Here is a 25,241-nt window from a genome sequence, read left to right on the forward strand (position 1 = left end):
TAACTTTATAAATACTTACTGTGCTAGATATTAAAGTACCACTAGCTACTCTAACTGTATCCATTATGTAGAGTAGCAATTCTTAACTGCTCTCTGGAATTGCCTGAGAAGATTTAAATAGTAACAACCTAGGCCCCACCCCAGAGATTCTGATTTAATTGGTCAGGACAATGGAATTTCCAAAAGCTCCTTAGGGGATTCTAATGTGCAGCCAAGGTTGTGAACCACTGATCTACAAGAATGGACCTGGAAACCCTCATATTGGCTTTTATAACTTAGTTCATAACAGAGTAATCTTTATGCAGAAAACAATTAATGACTTAGTTTCCTTTTAAAGGTATACTGAAATGTATCTCTCAAAAGCATGAATGTAGGCAACAAATTAATTAGTAGACAACTGGAGATAACAATTCTATGGCAGAGGCAGAGACCAAAGTTATCATGTTAAAAAATGGTCAGAAGGTTGCAAATGACCAAACTCAGGAAATAACAGTGTTCCGTCCCCACCACAAGGTATGGTATCACTGTTACAAGACTTCAAGGAACAGCCTCTTTTCTTCATGACACTTGTGTTTCTAAGAATGTGACATTCAGTATTTTCAGTGTGTGGGTCCACCTTCTGTCAAATCCATCCCAACCCACACACGTGAGACACTTACCAACAATGAGAATGGTGTGCCAGCCACGGCAAGATAGGTCTGGGACGTGATGCAGAGATCCAAAAATAGGCCGAGGCCATGAGGTGCAAATATCAGAGCCATGTGGTCTCTCTGTGGGGGTCATTGCCAGGCGACCATTACCACCATTGCCCCAGGCAAAAATGTGATTATCTAGGGAAAAAAATTAAACAGCAGATAGTTTAACAGAAAAGTGACTTCTCTATTCTATGGGTTCCCAAGATATGCCCAAGAGTTTGAAAGATTTCCCACTATGTACAAAACAAGGGAAAGCTGTTTATTCCCCTAAACAAAATCTAAATAATTACTGATGCCAACCTGGAAAAAATGTCCACATCTCTATGTACTGCCATCCATTTATCCATCCATCCACTTACTAATTCAACAACTTTTTTTGGTCATTCAACTATATACTGGGCCCTGCTTCCTGACATGCACTGCTGGAGGTGTGGGAACACAGCAGTGAACAAAACAAAGGCACTGCCCTTGTGGAACTAACATTCTAGTTGGAGGAGACTGATCAATCAGTAAGTATCAAATACTTCTGGTAGTCATAAGTGTTAGGAAAGAAGATACATGGTAAAGAAGAGTGGAAATAAAAATAATAATGGGGTAGCATTATTTCAGATAGGGTAGTCAGAGAAGTACTTGTCCACACTTGGGCACAGACCTGACTGAAGTGAGAGAGGGCTAGGTGGATATGTAGAAGAGCTTCTCAGGCAGACAGAACAGCAAGTGCAAAGGTACTATGGGAGTAACAGGAGTATCATGAACAAAGACTTTTGCCCTACAGCTAGAGCAAAGTAAGAGGGGGACAGTGGTCCGTAAAGAGGTCAGGAGGTAGCTGGGGTCCTGGTCATGTAGGGCCATACAGGCCACTGTAATGGCTTTGGTTTTTACTGACTGAGATAGGAATCCGTTAAAAGTTCTGAATGTAGTAGTAGGTATTTAAATGATTCACCAGGCTACCATGAGAAGAATCAACTGCAAGGGACCAAAGGTGAGCAGAGAGACCAGCTGTAGTAGTGAAGGTGGGAAGTGGTTGGATATATTGTGAAGATAATCAATCGGATTTGTTGCTGAATGAGATGTGGGGAATAAGATGAAGCTGCCATTTAGTGAGACAGGAAAGCTATAGGAGGAACAGATTTGGGCAAAAAATAAAAATTTTTATTTTGATGAAAGTTTGTCTGAGACACCTGTAACTTCTTAGTCAAATCAGAGCATTTTTTAATGAAAAGGGGATATTATTAATGATTAAGCCTGGACAACAGGCATGAATGACTGACCTGGGAAAACTGGGCTCTAAAGCCACCATATTTTTAGACATCTAAGTCCAGGGACTGATGAACAACCGAGCCTGGGGTTCAAGGGTGATGATATAAGCTACCAGTGGATACGGGGCACTTAAGATAATAAGCTCAGTTAGGGAGTGAAGGGAGACAGAGGAAAGACAGAAGAATAGAGCAGTTCTGGGCATTCCAGGACTTAGAGGGGTCAGATACTGCTATCAGACACTGTCCCTGGATCCCCTCATGCGTATACAAGAGGCACAGACCAAAAGAAAACAAAGACATCTTAGATCATGAGGAAAAAAAAAAAAAGCTAAAATGAGTCAAAAGAAAAGAAGATGATATGTGATTTGCTGTTTCCCCAGTCACAAGAAAGAAGTGACTACAATTAGTCCAGAAGGTGATACAGGAAAAGGAGAGAGAAAAGAAAAAAAAGAATGCAGAAGAGGGAAGGGAATAAGGACTAGCAAAAGTGGCAGTAAAGAAGAGAAATGGGTGGGGCACCTGGGTGGCTCAGTTGGTTTGGTTAAGTGTCCGACTTTTGATTTCGGCTCAGGTCACGATCTCACAGTTCATGAGTTTGAGCCCTCCACTGGGCTCTGCAATGAGCATGAAGCCTGCTTAAGATTCTCTCTCTCTCTCCTCTCTCTCTCTCTCTCTCTCTCTCTCTCTCTCTCTCTCTCTCCCCCTCTCCCTCCCTCCCTCCTTCCCTCCGCACCTCTCCCCAGCTCACATGTGCACATGTTTTCTCTAAAATTGGGGAAAAAAAAAAAAAGAATGGGGTGCTTGGGTGGCTCAGTTGGTTAAGCATCCAACTCTTGATTTCAGTTCAGGTCATGAACTCACAGTTTGTGAGTTTGAGCCCTAGAGCAGGCTCTGTGCTGACAGTGCAGAGACTGCTTGGGATTCTCTCTCTGCGCTCCCACATCTCTCTCTCTCAAAATCAACAAATAAACTTAAAAAAAAGAGAGAAGTAGTAAAAGAAGCAAGAGATGCTGTGGAATGAGCAATGTGAAAAAGGAGAAGAAAATTCAATTAGACCAATTCCAATTCCAGTGGAAGCTGAGAGACACACAGTACTCAGCCCTTCAAGCCTTAGCAGTCCCTGAGAACATCACTGCAGTGTGGTTGACACCAGCCAAGGAGCAAGATTAGATTCCAGCCACCCCAACCAACATTTACTGACACCAACAAGGTCCTGGGCCAGGTATACACAGAAGTATATAGGGGCTCCTGGGTGGCTCAGTCGGTTAAGAGTCTGACTGGCTCAGGTCATGATCTCACTATTTGTGGGTCTGAGCCCCAGGTCAGGCTCTGTGCTGTCAGTTCAGAGCCTGGGGCCTCCTTTGGATTCTATGTCTCCCTCTTTCTCTCCTCCTCCCCTGCTCATGCTCTGTCTCTCTCTGGCTCTCAAAAATAAATAAAAAATGTTAAAATAAAAAAATTTACATAGAGCTATTTAATAATTCTTGGGGTGCATAGGTGGCTAACTTAGTTGGTTAAGTGTTCAACTCTTGATTTTGGTCCAGGTCATGATCTCACAGTCCGTGGGTTCAAGCCCTGCATTGGGCTCCACACTGTACTGCAGAGGCTCCTTGGGATTTTCTCCTCTCTCTCTGCCTCTCCCCTGCTTGCATGCCCTCTCCCTCAAAATAAATAAATAAACTTAAAATAGTATTTAATAATTTTTTTTTTTTAAATTTTTTAAAAAATTTATTTCTGAGAGAGAGGGAGACAGTATGAGCAGGGGAGGGTCATAGAGAGAGGGAGACACAGAATCTGAAGTAGGCTCCAGGCTCTGAGCTAGCTGTCAGCATAGAGCCTGACGCGGGGTTCGAACCCACGAATCACGAGATCATGACCTGAGCTGAAGTTGGACACTTAACTGACTGAGACACCCAGGCACCCCTAGTATTTAATAATTCTTAAAACATTTAACCAAAAATTTGACAATAAACTATTTGTAAAAAAAAAAAAAAATAAATAAAAATAAAAATAAAAATGAATAAACATTAAAAATTTTTTAAAAGAAAAAAAAAAAAAAAAAAAAAAAAAAAAAAAAAAAAAAAAAAAAAAAAAAAAAAAAAAAAAAAAAAAAAACATTTAACCAAAAAAGTTAAAGTAAAAAAAGTAGGGACTTACAATATAAAGTTTGCCAGTATTTAGATTTTTTTTTTTTAAACAATCACCATGTTGAACACATGAAAAGTTAAGGAAGCTCTATATGGGTAACAATTAGATGCCGATTTAACATAAATAAAAAGTGAATATATGATCCAGTTATGTAAATAACCAGTCTAGCTCTTTCCCAGCCAAACATTAAAATAGAGCCATCCACCTAGAAAGCTTGAAATGATGTGTCCAGACTTACCATCAGTGGCAGCAATGGTGAACTCATCCCCACAGGAGACCCTGATCACTTGCTTCCCACCTAGGGGTCCTCCCAACAGGTTGATACCTAGACGCTTCTTGTAATTCCCAACGCCCAGCTGTCCACACTTATTGCAGCCAAAGGTTAGCAGCCGGCCTCGTTCTAAGAGAGAATAAAAACAACCAGGCACAAATGGAGCATGGAGTAGAGGGAAAATGCAGCCAATGCAGAGTTCCACAGACTAGCTTCTGGTTGTTAAGAGTATACAAATATAAAGCTAGCCACACAATCTTGCATCTAAGGCAGCTAGGGTATCTAAAACAGATTAGACTCTGAAAGTTACTCAATATCATACTTTCCAATATTGTATTTTAAATGTGGAAAATAGGTACTATCTAACTTAGTAAACTGATAGATGGCACTAATTTAAGGCAGCAGTTTTCTGGAGTTATTGGCATGGCATTCTAATTAAGGGTTGTATTGATTGTGCATTTATAATGATTAAAAGAACATTCACTTGAATTCCTAATTTGTTAATAATACTGGATACCAGGGGGAAACAGGAAAATGTAAATATCGTTAAGAAGAGCTACTACTGGGGCACCTGGGTGGCTCAGTCGGTTAAGCGTCCGACTTTGGCTCAGGTCATGATCTCACAGCTCGTGGGTTCGAGCCCCGCGTCAGGCTCTGTGCTGACAGCCAGCTCAGAGTCTGGAGCCTGTTTCGGATTCTGTGTCTCCCCCTCTCTCTGACCCTCCCCTGCTCACGCTGTCTCTCTCAGAAATAAATAAAAACAGGGGCGCCTGGGTGGCTTAGTCGGTTAAGCGTCTGACTTTCGCTTAGGTCATGATCTCGCGGTTCGTGGGTTTGAGCCCCACGTAGGGCTCTGTGCTGACTGCCGGCTCAGAGCCTGGATCCTGTTTCAATCTGTGACTCCCTCTCTCTCTGACCCTCCCCTGCTCACGCTGTCTCTCTCTCTCTCCTAGAAATAAATAAAACATTAAAAAAAATTAAAAAAAAAAGATAGAAAGAAAAACATAAGAAAAAATTAAAAAAAAAAAAAAGAAGAGTTACTACTAGGGGTGCCTGACTGGCTCCATCAGTAGTGCACTTGACTCTTGATCTCAGGGTTGTGGGTTTGAGCCCCATGTTGGGTGTGGAGATTACTTAAAAATGAAATCTTAAAGAAAAAAAAGAAGAGCTAACATTTGACAGAATAAAAGAGCATGAGTTACTGAGGCCTGTGGAAAATGTTGTAAATCAACTCACCATCAATAGCAGCTGTGTGAGTCTTGCCTGGGGCAATTGTACGGATCTTATAAAAGGACAGCTGTTTGGCCAAGGTAAAGGAGGTTGTATAGGGAACTTCGTGGTAGGCCTGAAACAAGATAAAACACAAAGCAAATACTTATTAGGCAAAAAACCAAGAGGTAGCAGAGAATGTTGTCACGGTGACCAAAAGCCCTTTTGAGCAAATTCGTTACTAAGTAGAAGATGCCAGGTAGCTTTTTGTCTCCGACAGAATACAAAACAGAATAAGCTCAATATGTAATCAGAGAATTTAATCAGTATATCAGGCAGGGCTTCCCAACACCAAAGTTTCAGATTCCTAACCTAAGAGTATGTAAAACATGAACTCTCCATCCCAGAAAGTATCCACATGAGAATACAACCATGGACACCAACCTTGGGTACAGACACTGTATATCTAACAAAGGCAGGGAAAAGAATTAAAATCTTGAAGACTCTCTCCACCCACAATGCAACATTTACTGTGATCTAATTTCATCTACAAGGCAGTGTTCTCAGTGTGTTAAAGTCCATGTTCCCTTTAAATTAGTACTAAAAACTTTCTCTCATGAAGTTTAAAATTTTTTTTTTTTTTTTTTAATTTTTTAACGTTTTTATTTATTTCTAGGAGAGAGAGAGAGAGACAGCATGAGCAGGGGAGGGTCAGAGAGAGAGGGAGTCACAGACTGAAACAGGCTCCAGGCTCTTGAGCTGGCAGTCAGCACAGAGCCCGACGCGGGGCTCGAACCCACCAACTGCGAGATCATGACCTAAGCGAAAGTCGGACGCTTAACCGACTAAGCCACCCAGGCGCCCCTCTCTCATGAAGTTTAAAATTTCACAACAAAACCAATGTTATAATAAAACCCAAATCAAGTAATGATTATTCTGAATATGCCTTTTCAAACTATGCAGACACTCTTCCCAGGCTTGTCCCAAATTTGTACTCTTCCATTTGAGAATCATTACTTCAGAGATTACTTAAAAATTCTTATCTTTTTCACTGAGTCAGGAAACTTTTTTCTCTTGATTCTTCAGAACATGACAAAAACTCATTATGTTAACACAAAGAGGAGACTAAGACTTAATATGAATTTCATGACATCCTTGAAGGAAGTGAATGGTAATTATATTTACTAAGCCTGTACAGGATCAGTGATTTGGGAGCAATAAATCTAAAAATATTCTCCAGGGAGGTCATACATGAAAAATATGTTTCTTTTCATATTAATTATCTTGTACCTATTTTAGTGACACGTAGACCCTAAATTCCTTCAGTTGATTCTTTGTAATCAATTTATTTATTGAGGCATAATACACTATAAAATATTGTACAACTTGAAAAATTTTTCTGTATGCATATAAATGTTAAACCCAGGTCAAAATATAGACAATCTCCATGATCCTAGGATCCCTTCTGTTAATATCCACATCCCCCTACCCAAAAGTAACCACTACTTTGATTTCTCCCCTCATAAGTTAATTTTGCCTGTTCTTAAACTCCATATAATTAGAATCATATAGTATGGACTCTTTCATGGCTGGCTTCTTTTTGTCGAACATATTAAATGATGTCTGTGAAATCTTTATTAGGTAAAATTTCATGGTCACTAACCAAAAGCATTCCCAAACAAATTCTAACCTAAGAAAAGTTCTGACAGTGTGGTGAGAACACCAAGAGGGTACTTACTTCATGGTTGATGATTCCAGACATGCACTGATTCAAACCCAGCTTATTGAATTCATTGAGTCCGCAGGCTAGCACTTTGCCTGACTGGGTCAGCAGAAAAGTCCCATCACAGCCACACTGAACTGCAATGATAATCAAGGCCTTGGGAACATCCACCTGCAAAAAAAAAAAAAAAAGTCCTCCAAATGTAACTCATATTAGGAAAAAAACCCTCAAATTTTCTCAAAAGCGATGTCCTGCATTCAGCAGAACTGACCACAGTAAAGACTGCTCTGTCATCGTCAGATTTTCCCAGCAGCTTACTGTTTTCAACAAGGAGCTCAAGTTTTATAATTAAGTAAAAGGCGGCAGTTCCAGGTTGGCTAGACAGACAGTCCTGTTGAAGTTTGTTTTAGCAACAGGTCTTACTTAGAAAGATTTCTCAGAAAATGTTGAGAAAGGAAAAGCTTCAACCCACTGCTGATATTTGTTCTCTGACACAGAAGACCCCAGTTATAGAAGAAACTCAGTAGCCTTGTAGGGTCCTAGTCTTGTCACATTATAAGTAAGGTGACAGAGTATTGAGGTAGCAGCCAGGACTTCCAATGGCTCACATCCCTCTATAGCTAACTAAACAGAGCTGGAGAATGGTAGTGGGATAGAAGGGATGCCTGTGAAACTTAAAAACTCAAACTTCAGTGTTTCTACTACGGCTTTTTGAAGAGGAACAACCATATAATCCATTGACAATGATGCCACAAATAATAGAAGTTAATTTTTAAAATGTTAATGAACATTGTTAACAGTGAATGGTACAGTTGATTCCAGTCAACCTTCCGGTGGGCAGGCGAGCCTGTGTCCCAGGGTGGGTGTGAGAGAGACGACCATGTTCTTCCTGCAGTTGCTTTTAGCTCCTGGGCCGACCCCCGACTCCCGCAGGGCTAGCTCCGGCAGTGCCAACAGAAGTTAGATATTCGGTTTCATACAACATGACCCCTTAATACCCACACATATTTCATCTGCTGTTCAACTGTGGAAATGGAGGGTGAGGGGGAGAAATGACTGTGTTGGGTTATGAGATAACATATTGCTTTCCAGTATCTTCCCAAGGAATTTTCTGGGGTATATTTAGCTCTGTGTGACTTTTTCACTGTATTTGCTGATTTTAGCTGTCATTCCTGAGTAAGACGTGACTCCAAAGTGGCTATATCCTCTTTCCTAACTTTTTATGATTTAGTCAGATGACAAGATCATATGGTGCTAAATCAGGAATTCTGGACTGTCAGTTTTCCAGATAGAAAATATTCAGAAATAAACACCTTGACATGAGGAGACAGGGAAAGAGGAGTCTGTGTTATCTGGGATCTGTGTGACCTAGATAGGCTCTAGAAAGAAGCAGCTTCTGAGTTTACCTTTTGTGGTGTATAATAATCTTCTTCTGAATCCAAACCCAGTCGTCCTGAGACATACATAAGAAAGAAAACAATGAAAATGAGGGCCTCCTTCCCAATGAAAATATTCTACAACATTCTCTTCTACTGAATCAACACTTCTCAAGTATAGGCTACAAGATGTATTCAGATGCATAGAAGCTTAAAGTCAAGCTGGCTACTGGGAATAAGTGGACAGAGACAAATCTATACCCACCATATTCGCCACAGCCCCAAGAATAGACTTCTTTGTTTCGTGTCAAAACCACCACGTGATTATCTCCACAGGAGACCTGCTCCACTGGATTGTTCAGGAAAAAGTTCAGCTGCATGGGTTCTAGTACTTCAGCCCCCGCAACCTTGTCCACCCCCATGCAGCCATAATAATCAGACCCAAAGGCATAGAGCTGACCCTCATCTGCAAAAGGAAGGAAGGCGTTAACACATCAAAGGAATGACTTTGTCCAATCAGAAAGCTTGGCAGGGCTGGAATGAGAACTAGCCCAGCCAGTGATCGCATATGAAATGACTGCATTAGAGAAATCCGAAGGATAGACTGTGCAAGTCTAGAGCTATTTTTATTTAAGGGGTCACGTGTACTGTTTATAATAATTTTTAAAAAGTGGTAGTATTATGTTGAAATTTTACTAGGGCCATCCCTATTTTCTAGAGAAAAGGAAAAGTAATGGCAAGACAAAAACTAAACTTTAGCTCGATTCCTGATTTGGTGTTATTTACACCTGACTAGGTGGTAAACGTTATTTCCCCCCTCCCCTCCACCTGGGACGTACAACATATTTCTCCTGATCCCACCTCTTCTCTGATATCTGTGTGCCCCTCCATGCTTATCACTCACCCTAATACTATAGCAAACCGGGCATGTTGTTATTAACGTGTGTTCCACTGACTGTCTTTGGTTCATGAATATGGTCTTTTGCTGCAAAATCCAGCTGAAACTGCACAGCATTAAGTACCTCACTGTAAATGCACTTTGGATGCTTTCTGTTGATGGCTTACCTGTCACACAGACAGTGAAATCATCACCACAGGACACCTGACGGATAGCTCTGCCTTGCAACTTTTCCACATGCTTTGGCTGTCGGTAGGAGGCTTTGTCTCCATGGCCCAGCTGACCATGGAGTTTAGTACCCCCTTGCATGTTCTGTGAAATAAAGAGGTCTTGTAAAGTTTCAACTTTCACACCAAAAGCTAAGCTTCAATAAAACTTCCTACCAAGAAAACCAAGGGTGGGGCACCTGGGTGGCTCAGTTGGTTAAGAGTCTGACTCTTGATTTCAGCTCAGGTCATGATCTCATGGTTTGTGGGTTTAGCCCCACATTAGGTTCTATGCTGACAGCATGGAGCCTGCTTGGGATTCTCTCTCTCTGCCCCTCCCCTGCACATGTACTGTCTCTCAAAATAAATAAATAAACATAAAATAAAAAATCATAGGAAAAAATCAGCTGGAAATTTAGAAATGAAAAGAAAAAGGGTGAGGGGATTAAACATTTTAATGCTAGGTTGTATAAAAGCCCTGCCAACAGGTAAAGATTTAAAAAGTATCCAGACTGCTATCCATCAAGACTTAACACATTCCCAATTCTTTCTCCTTCAAGTCTAAGGTGACCTTTATATTTAATTATAAGTGTTGGTTAAAAAAAAAAATCCTTATATAGTTTAATTTGATTGTTTTCTATAGGAGTGTACCCTCTTGGAAATCCTTACTAGGAGTTTTACAAATTCTGGTCACAGTTTTCCTGAAATATGGAACAATTATAAAGAATCTGGCTGCACCAAAGAGGCTGCTATATAGCACTAAGAATAGTCCCAACTGACTTTTCGACAGTTTATAGAGAAAAAATAATTTTTTTCATTCAAGAACTAAAGTGTAAGCCCTTATATAAATGTTTTTTAAGGGACAATAGTTTCTACCTGTGGCAGCCCCCCAGGGGCTAGTTCTTTAAGGGACAGGGCTTTAGGAAGTAAGAATTAACATTCATTCATTCATTCTTTCAATCAACCAATAACTGTCTAGTCTGCCACGCCCTGGGGCCAAAGCTCAGCCTTGTGGAGGAGTTATCTGAGACTGCCAGAAAAAATGAGCTCTCAGGAAGAAAAGGAAGAGTGAGAACTGAGGGCCAAAGACAAGGCTGGGTGAAGGAAAAGAACTCTGAAACAAGTGAGAAGCACACTATGGCCAGAAAGACAGGAGAAAAGCCAAAAGAAGATGTTCTCATGAAGTCAAGGGAAGATAAAGCTTCAAGGAGGGAGAGATCAACTATGTCAAATGCTGCTGGGAGGTCAAGCAGAGTAAGCACCACGAAGTGTCTGTTTTATTTTCACAATTTATAGGTCATTTTGTTTCAATCAAGTGGCAGGGATGGAAGCTGCCCGTAGGTGAATGGGGACTGAGTGGCAGATAAAGAAACAGATACCAAATACACACAATTTGTTCCAGAAGGTGAGAGATACAGTAGGGAACAAAGGAAAATTCTGAAGATACACCTAACCATCTTCAATCACTGATACAGGTCTTAGAATTCCCCTCATGTGGTACTCTGCTTCATTTGTTTATAAAACTATTTCACAGATACTAGTTGCTCTGAAACTCATAGTAATAGACCAGAGTAATTAAGTGACTTCCTGGAATCACCGAACTATAAATTAGAGTCCAGTCTCCTGAGTCCAAACCTAGGGCTCTTTTAATTCTTTCATTTCATTTCTTTTCTTTTCTTTCTTTCATTCATTCATTCAAAAAACACTTACAAATGACTTAATACGTATCGGGCATTGGGGACACATCAGTGAACTAAACAGACAAAATCCATACTCTCGTTAGAGCCTACATTCATCACTCTATAGGGCCATTCCTTCACACATGTTCAACTAACAATACTTAGACATCTTCAGCCCAGTAAATAATTAGGCTTCCATCACTGTTCTAAAGTACTTAGCTTTCACTTACCACCCAGGTGTACAGTTCCTTCTCCACTGTGACCACAGCAAAGTGGGTATTCCCTGCACACACCTGCCGGGCACTACAGCCACTCTTGATGACATCCAGTTTCTGGGGAGTGGACTTTCCACCACCCCAAACATAGACTTCACTGGTTCGTGATGTTACCACAGCAATGGGTGCTTCAGTCACAGTGCTTGACCTGTCAACAACCCCCAGAACAAAGGCACATTTAACATAAAAACTGTATCAAAGAAAAATGCTTCCAGTCCGTTCCCAGAAAAGAACTGCCAATTATGGTATGAGAAAGTATGTTCTTTCTTGACAACTGATTTCAACCCTCTATCATAGCAGGCTTTGCAATTCCTGCCCCAGGGCTACACACAGCTCAGCCAGATCAGATTCCAGTCTGGTCCATAACACCTACACTTTTTAACTTTGCACCATTCATCATGGTAATGATGACCACTAAAGCACAAGGGTGAAATTATAGCTTTCTTTTTCTCAGAAATGACTATCTGACATTTTATGCAGATGTCAGCTTCTGAAAGGATGCCAAAGGCTTCTTGCTGGGATCAAGTAATGCATAGACCAAAGAAAGAAAGACCCCCTGATGGTAATTTAAGATATATCACTTTCCACGAGTCTCTTAGGCATTACCTTGGTCTTTTTGTAGGAGCATTAAGCAGTGTGACTTTTTCCTCCATCTCTCTACCAAAAGAAAAGCAAAGACACATGAGTGAAATAACTGGTTCCTACACTGCACCAATGTCTCTTAAATACATTTAACAGGTTTAGTTCTCTATAAAGCATATGCCTCCAGAAACATGACAATACTTTTGGGAAAGTACCTTGATATGATTTGAACAGTTATACAGGCCTGGCTTTGGACAATTCATTAAATATGAGGGAGCCAGCAGTTTGGGGTCATTTGTTTTCCATCACCAAAAAATATTCCAAACTGAAGAGAGAACATCGAGAACCTCTGATGCACATTTTAAATACCTGCTGACATCTCCATCTAGTCTGTCCACTGACTTCCCAAACTCACCATCTCTAAACCTCAGTTCATTTTCTCCCACATAGCTTTTCTTTGTGACTCTATTTCTGTAACTGGCACTCCCCATTCTCTCCGTGGACTACACTTAAAACTTCGGTCATTATGGACTCAGCTGTCTCCCTTTCTTTAATATTTGAGTCCTACAGATTCTACCTATACAATGCCCTTTATAGTCACCTCTGCTCTCCAGGCCTGCCACATTAGCTTTGGCCAGCTTTGCTTCCCACCTGGAATGTAGTAGCACCTCCTAACAGGTAAGACTCAACACAGTTCCAATCTAATCAGTCCTATACTGATTTAATACTGAGATTAGTTTCTTAAGTCTTCCTCAGGCACACCCCTCATTACACGAACTACCTTCTCACAAACATCCACTACTTCTGTACCACAGCTTGAATTAAGCACAGATCCCTTTGTCTAGCATTCAAGATTCTTGACCTACCTTTTCAGCCTTCCTTCCTTTTCGTTACTCCCCATATTCTGGTCCAGGGTTCTCATTTTGCCTAAAACACTTACAGATGAATTCCTAGGGTGGTGCTTAGGCATCAGTATTTTTGGAAAGCTTTGGAGCGGCTGCTATTGAGAGCCCCAGGTCTAGAACCATTAATCTACTCAGGTAGGACTTAGGGTTTCCTGAATGTTTTCCACAGTTCACTATGTCTCTGCTTTATCTGGAAAGCTCTTATATTTTTCCACTGAAGTACAAAGTTCTAGTAAAGTACTGTATATACATCTATAATTATCTCTATAAAAACTGCAATTAAAAGGTATCAGTGGAAAATTCAGAGAAGAAATTAAAATAGTGGTTATATTGTTGGGAAATAAGCCAGATAAAAAATTTAAATATGCCTAACCAGCCCCAAAGGGTGATACTGCCAGATTATGTATGGAACATAAGTGGAAGGTTGTAGTGCTGTATCTGGAGTATTACATGTAATTCTAGGCACTGAAACACTGGCTTGAGCTCAACTGGAGAAGGACCAGAAAAGATTAATTAAACGATACCACAAAATAAAGGTGCTGACCAAATAGCAAAGATTATGGAATTAGGTATATACTTAAGTGTATCTAAGGGCAAGACTTGAAAAAGAGCACAGCAAAGGTTTGAATTTCGGGAAGATACAGAAACACAGAACTGGTAAGGGAGGAAGAAGGACATTAAGACAAAAATAGTTTAGCAGGATGAAATATACACTAGAACATTTAAGAATAATAATGGGGTGCCTGGCTGCCTCAGAGGAACATGTGACTCTTGATCTTGGGGTCTTGAGTTTGAGCCCCTTGTTGGGTGTAGATATTACTTAAAAAAAAAGAAGAAAGAACATGTCTTCCTTTAAGCTAGGGTTTGAAGCCTCTTACAGGATGTGAGGGATAAAAGACCTCCTTCCTACCTCTAGAGACCAATACCACAGATTAAATCTCAGAAAATAACCTGTCAATAATCCATCAAGTCTAATTTCAGGACATGGGCAAAGGTATCTGAAGAGTACTTCTCCAACTGCAATCTATCATCTAAACACATGTACTGAAAACAAAGGCCACTCTAAATCCACACTACTGTCTGATCATTGTTGAGCATCTTGTGCCAAGCCCCAGGCTGAGCATTTTAGATATATTACTTCCTTTAATCCATACCCTAACCTGACTTTATAGAGGAGAAAAATGAAAGGAGAGAGGTGCTAAATAACTTGACAAAGGTAACAGAGCTCAGATACAAATCTAAGGATGTCTGAATTCAGAGGTCCTTTCTTAATTACTACACTCTAATGTCCCAACTGTAGATTAAAACTCACAGATGAGGGGAATGCAGGGTTCTAGGATCTCATCATATCAATTCAGAACAAAATAGCACAGGCTAAAGAGGTGAAAGTCAGGAGCTCCTCTCAAGCAATGAAAGAAGAGAGGTTAGTAAAAACAGCACCAGAGTAGCCAAGTCAGGAAACACTGCCTGCTCTTGTGGTCCTTTGATCAGGCCTTCAACCATCAACCATCTATGTAGAAGAGAACAGTGTGACTTCTCTGCACTTTACCTCCTGCGTTTCCTGAGAAGGGGGCGATCCAGAAGTTCATCTGCTGTGGGTCTCCGCTCAGGATCCTAAAAAGTACAAACTGGGTTAGTTTTAATTTAAAGTAAAAGGGAAAAACGGGACCTAAAGAGGCATTTTACTTCCTCTTAGAAGGCTGTATGCTAAAATTACTCAAAGATCACAGAATATTATCCTTTTGTTTCAAAAACCATAATTTCTTACGTCACATTCCATGTTTCATGCATATCATCTCAATATTAACACTTGCACATGAATGAGAATGCACCTCCCTTACTTGTTCAGTTAGGGCAGTGACTTTCAAATTGCAACATATATAGCACTTAAGAATCTCCCAGAGTGGAGTGCCTGGGTGGCTCAGTTGGTTAAGCATCCAACTTTGGCTCGCATCATGATCTCACAGTTCGGGAGTTCGAGCTCCGCATCGGGCTCTGTGCTGACAGCTCAGAGCCTGGAGGCTGCTTCAGATTCTGTGTCTCCTTCTCCTCTGCCCCTCCCCCACTGGTGCACGCTCTCGCTCTCTCACTTTCTCTCTCTCAAAAATAGATAAACATTAAAAAACAATCTCCCAGAGTGCTTGCTATAAATAAAAAGTTCTGGGTTTTACCTACAGAGATTCTGATCCACTTGGTGTGTGCTGGGACCCAGGAATCTTCATTTCTTTACCTGTAAAACTCCCCCATCCCCTAGGGATTCTAACACCTATGGTTCATGAACCATAATTTGACTAATACCAACCTAGAGCAACACTGCAAGGCAACTGCGAAATGGCACAACTATATTTATTCTGCACATCAGGAACTCTAAATTATCTGACTGTAATTTTGTAAAATCAATTTACAAAAATTAATCTTGATATAAAAAAATGGAGCACAATTAAGATGGTAAAATCATTTCACAAATTAATAATAAAGTAAGGATAAAGCAGAATAACACTTAGGAATCTATTGCCTGAAGTACGTAACTAACATGAATTGCCAATGCCTATTCTTCTAGGTACAGCCAGAATATCTCCTACTGGGGAAGTGGATGTGGCTTTACACAGGTTCATCTGTGCCATACTCCAAACATGGAGGTGGGAAGGGAAAACACCAAACTGAAAGCAACATGTAAGTCACACTTACCTGGTCAAGGCATGCATGGACCATCTGAATCAGTTCCAAAGAGTACTGGCTAGAATCAACTTCCATGGCCCGGATTCCTTGTACAATCTTCACACACAAATTGAGCGGATTCTATGAGAAAATGATGATTCTTGGTTACCTAAAGATTATAATCTACCAGTAGGGGCTATGAGATGTCTGTGACTATGACTTAAAGAAATGGCAATAGAGGGGCGCCTGGGTGGCTTAGTCGGTTAAGCGTCCGACTTTCGCTTAGGTCATGATCTCGCGGTTCGTGGGTTCGGGCCCCGCGTCAGGCTCTNGAGGGGCGCCTGGGTGGCTTAGTCGGTTGGGCGTCCGACTTTCGCTTGGGTCATGATCTCGCGGTTCGTGGGTTCGGGCCCCGCGTCAGGCTCTGTGCTGACTGCCGGCTCAGAGCCTGGAGCCTGTTTCAGTCTGTGACTCCCTCTCTCTCTGACCCTCCCCTGCTCACGCTCTCTCTCTCTCTCTCTCCTAGAAATAAATAAAACATTAGAACAAAAAGAAAAAAAAAGAAATGGCAATAGAGTAGCATTAGGTATGATTTCCTTTATAACCATTAACATGCATCACCAAGAAACGGTTAGGGATACACTGTTGCCATCAAAAGGAATGAAGCCAAATGGAGACACGGCCAATGGTATAATATACTATAATAATATATTATACTATGATACTATATTATAGTAACATTATAACATATTATAATCTGACCCTTCAGCTGAATCCCAAGAAAAAAGAAAACAAGATTAGCCATGCTTCTTAGCTTTAAGCACCTCCTTTGCCAAGTAATCTGCTTCCTAATTTATATATCCTAATAATGGTTATGCAGGGGATACTCTGCTGCAACAGACAAGGCGGTAAACATCTTAATCAAGAGACCACCATGTACGAGGTAGGCATGTTACACATATGATCCTTTTTAATCCTTGCAAATCCCCCTTAAGGAGGTTATTATGATTACCAATTCAGAGATATAAAGTAACTTGTCCAAGACTCCACAGATAGTAAAAAATGGAGACATAACTCCAACCAATGTCTATCTGATTCCAAAACTCATTTTCCTTCCACTATATTATTTAGGAGAATTAAATGATAGACCAGAATAAACTTCAGGATTTAGGAAAATAAATAGGTCTCGTGAAAGGCCAATGAATTTGCACTATCTTATGTTTGCATTTTTCATATACGTGATCACAGCATCTCTATGAGAAGGATATATATTTTTCCCTGTTACAGATAATGAAACAGAGGATCAAAAAGATGAAATGATTTGCTTAAGTTCTCACACATGGTTTGCAGAGGATATGAATCCACTTTTGCTACTAAGATTGGTCCGTGGACTAGCAGCATCAGCATTGTGTGGGAGCTTGTTAGAAATGCAGAATATTGGGGGGCCCCTGGGAAGCATAGTCGGCTGAGCAATGGACTCTGGCTCAGGTCACGATCTCATGGTCTGTGGGTTCGAGCCCTGGGTTGGACTCTGTGCTGACAGCTCAGAGAGAGCCCGGAGCCTGCTTCGGGTTCTGTATCTCCCTCTTTCTCTCTGCCCCTCCCCCACTCGCATTCTGTCTGTCTCTGTCTCTCAAAAATAAATGCTAAAAAAAAAAAAAAAAGTGCAGAATATTGGGACCTACCCAAGCCTACTAAAAAGAGTCTGTATTTTAACAAGGTGCCCAGGGGATTTCCTATGTATATGAAAGCTGGGGAAGCACTGCTTTACCTTGGGCTTTACTTAGGAAGGAAAGAAAAAAAGACTTCAAGGAATTTGTTGTAAGGAAAAGGGGACACCAGACTTACTAGGGATGTAAAGTAGTGTGTAACTTTTTATAAAAAATACAAAAACACTTCAATGAGTGTTATAGAATCTGCCTTAGCTTTAAAAGAAAAACGTAGTTGAAGCATAAGAAATGAAATGGCGTATCCAAACTGCAGCATTACACAGTGGATCCTAGAGCCAATTTCAAAACTATAGTCAATAAATTCAAGTACAATGTATAGGATTATTCCAGTGCAGAGTGATAAATTTGGTATATAGCATTTTAATAACACAGCACTAAGCCCCCCCACATACTTTTTTTTTTTTTTTGCCAACCTCTGATTTCTGTTGGAGAAATCAGAAACTGAGGGAAAAATGAATTTGATTCTCTCAACCGAGTTATACCATTTGGAAGGACAAGGTGGGGATAATACAACTTACTGTGGCATCAAATGTTCTCTTTAGTGTAAGCAGTTCAAAAATGACACAGCCTACTGCCCAGATATCAGACTTGAAATTGTATTTCACTCCTTGGCAGAGCTCTGGAGACATGTAATATGGCGTTCCCACAAGCTGTGCAACAAAGAAAACAATCAAAGAATAACTTCATTTCTGAGGTAATTATATTAACATTTCAACAACTAAAGTCAATTTCCCACACATCAATGACAACACCTATGAAACATTCACCAGCATATCTCGAAATGTTTTTTATGAGATGATGCCACTATGGGGAGAAATTTTTTTCACATCAAATTTCTTGGACCAATGACAAAGGGTAAAGGCACTGTGGTATTTGAGAGGCACAATGGTGACTTAGACCCACTGAACACTTGATACAGATAAAGACACAATAAAAGTTTACCAATGGAAAAAAATCAAAAGAACTGGCAATGAGGAGAAAATAACTGAATAAAGGGGTCAAAAGTTCTAACTAAAATGCATAGGAGTAAAACTGTAAATGGCTCGATTTGACATTTGTAATCCTAACACAGCTAGTGAATTTCTTTCAAATTTAAAAAAGATCTTTTGGGGCACCTGAGTGGCTCAGTTGGCTAAGCACCGACTTCAGCTCAGGTCATGATCTCACAGCTCTAGGTTCAAGCCCTGCACCAGGCTCTGTGCTGACAGCTCAGGGCCTGGAGCCCACTTCGGATTCTGTGTGTCTCTCTCTCTGCCCCTCCCCTGTTCATGCTCTGTTTCTCTCTCTCAAAATGAATAAATGTTAAAAAAATAATTTAAAACAAAAAGATCTTTTGTCTTAAAGAATGGGTTTGGAGGCGTACCTGGGTGGCTCAGTCGGTTCAGTGTCTGACTCCTGATTTTTGGCTTGGGTCACAATCCTAGGATCCTGGGATTGAGCCCTGCTTCGGGCTCTGTGTTGAGTGTGGAGCCCACTTAAGATTCTCTCTCTCTCTCTCTCTCTCTCTCTCTCTCCCTCCTTCCCTCCCTTTTACCCTCTGCACTGCTCTCCCTCTCTCCCTCTCTCTGCCCCTCTCTCCTGCTCTCTCTCCCTCTGCCCCTCTCTCTTGCCCTCTCTCTCACTCTGCCCCTCTCCTGCTGTCTCTCCCTCTGCCCCCTCTCTTGCTCTCTTTCTCCCTCTGCAATCCCCCGCCCCTCTCTCCTGCTCTCTCCCTCCCTCTGCCCCTCTCTCCTGCTCACTCTCTCCCTCTGCCCTTCTCTCCTGCTTTCTCTCTCTCCTTCTGCACCCTCCTGCCCCTCTCTCCTGTTCTCTCTCTCCCTCTGCCCCTCTCTTGCTCTCTCTCCCTCTGCACCCTCCTCTGCCCCTCTCTCCTGCTCTCTCTCCCTCTGCCCCTCTCTTGCTCTCTTTCTTCCTCTGCCCCTCTCTCTTGCTCTCTCTCCCCCTCGCTCTCTTCCTCTGCCCCTCTCTCTTTCTCTCTCCCTCTGCACACCCCCCGCCCCTCTCTCCTGCTCTCTCTCTCTTCCTCTGCCCCTTTCTCTCTCTCTCCCTCTGCACCTCCCCCATGCCCCTCTCTCTTCCTCGCCCCCTCTCTCCTGCTCTAACAAAGAATGGGTTTGGAAATAAAACTATCCTGAATGGAGGCTGTGCCAGTGCACCCCAGAAGTTCTAACAAAACTGACAGCCATCTTTAATCAGCAAAGCCAGTAATTTTTAGATGGCTTACATGGCATTTATTAATTTTCAGATCATTCCTTCTTTACGTTTAACTGGCTAAAAAAGGTCAAGTTTTGGTTTTACCAGAATATTCATGGTAAGAAAAATTCATATAGGGACATAATTGCTTCCTCTGAAGCAGAGACTCCAAACCCTTGCTATCAGTATGGCTGATAAATTGCTCTAAATTGCTCACAGGCATATCTTGACATTATCAAGAAACATCAACAAGACAAAATTAATTTAATTAACTTACATTTTCAAGTTCAAAGACAGGGCACCATAAAACCAGAAGAGTAATAATTGGGTTTTGTAATTCCTAAAAGGCTGAACTCAATGTCCTTAAAAATCAACTTATGTCTATTCTTTACTAATGGTCTTTCTAAGGATCAGGTGAGAAGGGAGCCCTGCAGTTCAGACTGTGTATATTAAGATCAGACTGTTCCCTGGGCATCAGCCTTTATTTGTAGTATCAGGCTTCTGAACCAGAGGAATTTATAGGAAACACAAAGAGATGTCCAACATCCTAAGCTCAAATATTAAATAAGAGATAAGTTGAAACCACTAAAGATCCTAGGCTGAAAAAACTGACAGAGCATTTTCCTGTTTTTAGAAAAGTCTCTGGTCAGTGCTAGAAAGGGCTATGAAGTCAGAGCTGTGATGTGGACAGTGACTCCTGAAAGCACATCTCAGCATGTAAACGCCTGTTAGCAAACCTAGGACAAAGACTCCTACACACCTGCTTTGTAAGTATGGAGAACTTGCAAGAATACTGAGAAAAGTGTGTGAGATTTAGAGTGTACAGTATCTCATGGAACTGGAAAGAGAAGAAAAGAAAAATTAAGACAAGGGCAACACATACTTACCGTCTCAGCCATGGAATACTCAGAATTAAGTTTCTTTGCTAGGCCATAATCTCCAAGTTTTATCAGGTTTGCCTTGGTCAGAAAAATATTTAATGTCTTTATGTCTCTGGAAAAAAACCATACTGTACATTAAACTCCTACAGACAACTGTTTTGCCTCATCCCTGACTCTGCCCAGAATTAGTACAGAATAAAATGTGTGGTTTCCAATGCTCAGACTGTTACGGGATCTGAAACAGTGGTCACCACTTTCACACATACTTTAACACAGAAAAGGGAATTGGGGGACTGGAGGCAGAGAATTAACTTCATTCTCCGGAGCTTCATAGCACAGGCATGTCTCCCATACCATGGAGGACGTTAGGAAAAATTGAGAGGGCTGGATGGAAAATAAAGTGTCCCAGGTAATCCTGTAATTCCTGTACGGTGCACTGCCTCTTCAATTTCCATTTATGCTTTGAACTGGCTGGTGTTAAAGCTTCAAATCTGTTAAGGCAAGGCAAGAGGCTGCACATCTCAGCAGCAACATGATTCGGCTGCATAGACCACCTAAATAAAATAACTGGCTATTTATCTGAAGATGAACTGATCATATGCAACACAAATAAACTGCTTGGTCCACACTCTGGCTCCTCAAGATGTAAAAAAACAGAACAATGTTCTTTTTTTTTTTTTTTTTTTAAAGTTTATTTACCTATTTTGAGAGTGAGAGAGAGAGCACACACACATGCAAATAGGGGAGGGGCAGAGAGAGAGGGAGAGAATCCTAAGCAGGCCCCGTGCCTTTAGGGCAGAGCCCAACACAGGGCGCAATCTCACCAGCTGTGAAATCATGACCCAAGCCGAAATCAAGAGTCAGTGCATGGCGCCTCGGTGGCTCAGTTGGTTAGGTGTCTGACTCGTGGTTTTGACTTAGATTCACACCCCACATTGGGGGGCTCTGTGCTGACAGTGTAGAGACTGCTTGGGATTCTCTCTCTCCCTCTCTCTCTCTGCTCCTTCCCCACTTATGCATGTACTCTCTCTCTCTCAAAATAAATAAACTTAAAAAAAAAAAAATTGGTGCTTAACTGACTGAGCCACCCAGATATCCCAGAACAATATTCTTTATAACTTTTGAAAAGAAAATTCAACTGCAGCCATTCAATAACTATTGAGAAACACATATTAACTGAATGAACAAACCAACAATAAAAGATACAGTACTGGTGAATCAACATTCATCTATCTCTAATCTCTAGCAATGATCAATGACTCACTTCAGAAGGATATAGTGTGGAAATGTTCTTCTAATAGCTCTTTCCTATAGCTAGAAATGAATAGAAAGCTGTTTCCCCCCAAAATCTAGTAAACTGTGAAATTATATAAAACAAACAAGTATTTTGGGGGGAAGGGAAGAGCAGAGAGAGAGTGGGACAGTGGATCCAAAGTGGGCTCTGCGCTGACAGCAATGAGCCCAATGAGGGGCTCAAACTCACAAACTGTGAAATTATGACCTGAGGCACCCAGGCACCCCAATAGCTTTTTATTTAAATTAAGACTCAATTATAAAATTAAAAACACTTGCCAATTATTATTGCTCCCAGAGAACATTTACTGTGAATTCCAACCAACCTAATACCACTTCTCTTAGTGGCTTCTAGACTTTACTGATGAATTAATGAACTGAACTCTAAAATAACTCAAAGAAGGGACTGAGTAGTACTTAGCTATTGAAGAGATTCTTCCTAGATCATAAACACAGTTTAACTGCAGGAAGTGAAGGTAACACCCCTCATTACTCACTCTTTCCTTCCTAAATTATATTAACGGAAAAGCCTTGACTGCTTAATCAAGAAAATAATAGTGATGACAGAGGTACCCAAGGTGGGGGTGAGATTGGCAGGGAGGACTCCATCCCATATTCTTTTACTCATTACCTATGAAGGATTCCAGCTTTATGGATACAGCTCACTGCTGAAACAATCTGAAATAGGTACCACACCACCATCTGCAGAAAAAAAAAAAAGAATTATATTTGGACTGGAAACAAAAGAAAAAAAATCCATTTAAATAAAGACACACACTGAAACAAAACAAAGGAAGCTGGAACCAGAGGTTATGAATCAACATGACCTTACAGCTCTTGCTTGGAGGTTGAGTAGGCAAAGAAAAGTGGGTAGGGATAAAAATAAAAAGCAGGTCATCACAAAACAGTTCCAATGTCATTATAAAATATAATCTGGTGAAGCAGAGTTGTGGAAAGAAATCCAAGAATGCAAAGCTATAGAAAACTGGGCATACCAGTATGCGGTAATAGAACTGGGAAAGAAAGCCCATAGAGAATCATGATGTGGAGGTAAACCGTTTAGGAAGCAGCTATAGACAGCTTCCTTGTTAGGTTTCCTTTCTCATGAATATCAACCAGAGCCTGGAGGGAGACTGAACAAAAGGAAAAACAAATGCTCTTCATTGTTGGAAGAGTAAATACAGAACTAGAATGCAAGAATCACAACAATTCTAGCTGCCTTCCATAGAAATATGAATTACCTCTTCCTCAAACAACTTGTCCTTCTGACGAAGGATTTTGTCATACAGGTTCCCTCCTGCAATTAAATGAGAAACAGGTTTGAATTGCTTAATGAAAATCAAAGCTTGGCTCCTATATCTACCAGGGTTTTAACAGGTGACCCAAAGAAATGAAGGATTCTGCTTCCTTTCCGAAGGAAACCCCTTTTCTTCTTCTCTCTTGACTCTTTATAAAACTCCTCCCATCCCTCAAGTACTGTATCTAAAATATTTTTTAAAGATTCTCTCCCTAACAAATGAGGCTCAATACAAAAATGGGAAGTATGACATTTTTAGAAAAGAATAAAGGCCATTCCTATATTATCCAATTAGCAAAATACCTTCAATGTCTTCAAAATCAGATTTTCTTTTCTAGAACTCTTTTTAAAGGAATCTGCAATATTTTTGTAACAATTCTCTGAAGTGTGACTACTGGAACATTGGGTACCAGCAATACAATGTTTTGTACATACAGGTGTATATCACCTACAACTTCCTTTTCTTTCTACTGCATACTGAAAAGGTTTCCTATAATTTAGGGTACACCCTAAATTGTTTCCAGTCATTACTCCCTTTGCTAATTCCTTCCTGTGGAATAAGTTGAATTTGCTTCTCCCTTTCCTTTATCAAGTGACAGACTACAAATGATCAGGGTTCATTTTACTTCCTACCTCCAACTAGAACTCACGCCTTAGCCTTGGCTCAGTTTCACAACTTCTTTTCCCCTGCAATTTAGTAACATGGCACTTCAACAAATCTACCACTGTTCTAGTCCCTCCTAACCACAAAGGAAGTTACTACTTGTGGCTTCTGCTACTTTAGAAATCTCTAATATAATCTTGTACATTTAGGGTTGATCAGAACCAGAAACAGCCATGGTGCACAAGAATCAAGACAAAAAGTTAGAATTCTCAGAGCTTTCTCTTGAGATTTAAATGAAGAATATGCTGGGACTTCTTTAGCATGTAGCTCAAGAAAGGGCTTTGAGGGCTGTCCTATGTAATAAGGATAATGGCTAGGACAGTATGTATTAAAGATTTACTATACACCAAGCACTGTGCTAGGGACTTTACGTGTCCATTTAAACAACATCCCTATGAGGCAGGTGCTGTTTATTAATAAACTCGTATTAAGATGAGGAAGCTGAGGGGCGCCTGGGTGGCTTAGTCGGTTAAGCGTCCGACTTTCGCTTAGGTCATTATCTCGCGGTTTGTGGGTTCGAGCCTCGCGTCGGGCTCTGTGCTGACTGCAAGCTCGGAGCCTGGAGCCTGTTTCGGTCTGTGACTCCCTCTCTCTCTGATCCTCCCCTGCTCACACTGTCTCTCTCTCTCTCTCTCTCTCCTAGAAATAAATAAAAACATTTAAAAAAAAAAAAAAAAGATGAGGAAGCTGAGGCACAGAGAAGTTTCTTTTGCAAAGTTACAGAGTTAAGAAGCGGTGGAGCTTAGGATATGGGTTTAGAATTCTATTTTCTTAGCAAATTAGCTATATATACTGCTATCTTACAAACAAAATGGTCCAAAGAAATAAAAGGCCAGATATATTAAACCCATGCTTACTCTGTGTCATTTTCATTCAGCTATGATCTTTGAACCGCTCTTCAAAAGGATAGTTTTGGTTGAGTCAATATAAATAAATGTCCCTTATAAGATTTCATTAAATATTATATAAAGGAGTGGCAAGCCACACTGTATCTCTAGTGCCTAATTAGATGTCTAACATTAATGCCTAACTCATGTTAATTCATGAGAAAAAACCTTGAAAAGTGAATGTAAAATTCAACTGAAAAATTTGAGGCTGGAACTATAAGCATAATAGAGAATCTGAGTATGCAGTATGCAGTATCCCTTCCCTTATTTTGTAAATCACTTTAAAATTCTCCACGATCTGAACTCCTCTTAAACTCTAGAAATCCATTTAAAGTTGTTTCTTTGTCTTTTTTTTTTTCCAAGTAGGCTTCAGGCCCTGTGCAGAGCCCAACGTGAGGCTTATTCACAACCC

The 25,241-nt window shown here is 40.7% G+C and overlaps 1 protein-coding gene across 2 annotated transcripts in view; it reads right to left on the minus strand.

The window, feature by feature from the left end:
* Window positions 1–25,241, minus strand: part of NEK9 (NIMA related kinase 9) — a 38,537-nt gene that overhangs the window by 10,007 nt on the left and 3,289 nt on the right. For both annotated transcript variants that reach the window (XM_039232267.1, XM_039232268.1), the window contains exons 3-17: window positions 23,223–23,278; window positions 22,613–22,683; window positions 20,695–20,800; window positions 18,133–18,264; window positions 15,915–16,025; window positions 14,776–14,840; window positions 12,346–12,396; window positions 11,695–11,887; window positions 9,747–9,891; window positions 8,947–9,147; window positions 8,712–8,758; window positions 7,321–7,476; window positions 5,610–5,718; window positions 4,341–4,502; window positions 660–830 (exon numbers count right to left, since the gene is read on the minus strand). In XM_039232267.1, coding sequence (XP_039088198.1) covers window positions 660–830; window positions 4,341–4,502; window positions 5,610–5,718; window positions 7,321–7,476; window positions 8,712–8,758; window positions 8,947–9,147; window positions 9,747–9,891; window positions 11,695–11,887; window positions 12,346–12,396; window positions 14,776–14,840; window positions 15,915–16,025; window positions 18,133–18,264; window positions 20,695–20,800; window positions 22,613–22,683; window positions 23,223–23,278 — 1,776 coding nt within the window. The remainder of the gene's footprint in view (window positions 1–659; window positions 831–4,340; window positions 4,503–5,609; window positions 5,719–7,320; window positions 7,477–8,711; window positions 8,759–8,946; window positions 9,148–9,746; window positions 9,892–11,694; window positions 11,888–12,345; window positions 12,397–14,775; window positions 14,841–15,914; window positions 16,026–18,132; window positions 18,265–20,694; window positions 20,801–22,612; window positions 22,684–23,222; window positions 23,279–25,241) is intronic.

The sequence above is a fragment of the Hyaena hyaena genome, unplaced genomic scaffold (genome assembly GCF_003009895.1).
Source record: "Hyaena hyaena isolate Hyena2069 unplaced genomic scaffold, ASM300989v1 scaffold_65, whole genome shotgun sequence".
NCBI classification, from domain to species: Eukaryota; Metazoa; Chordata; class Mammalia; order Carnivora; family Hyaenidae; genus Hyaena; species Hyaena hyaena.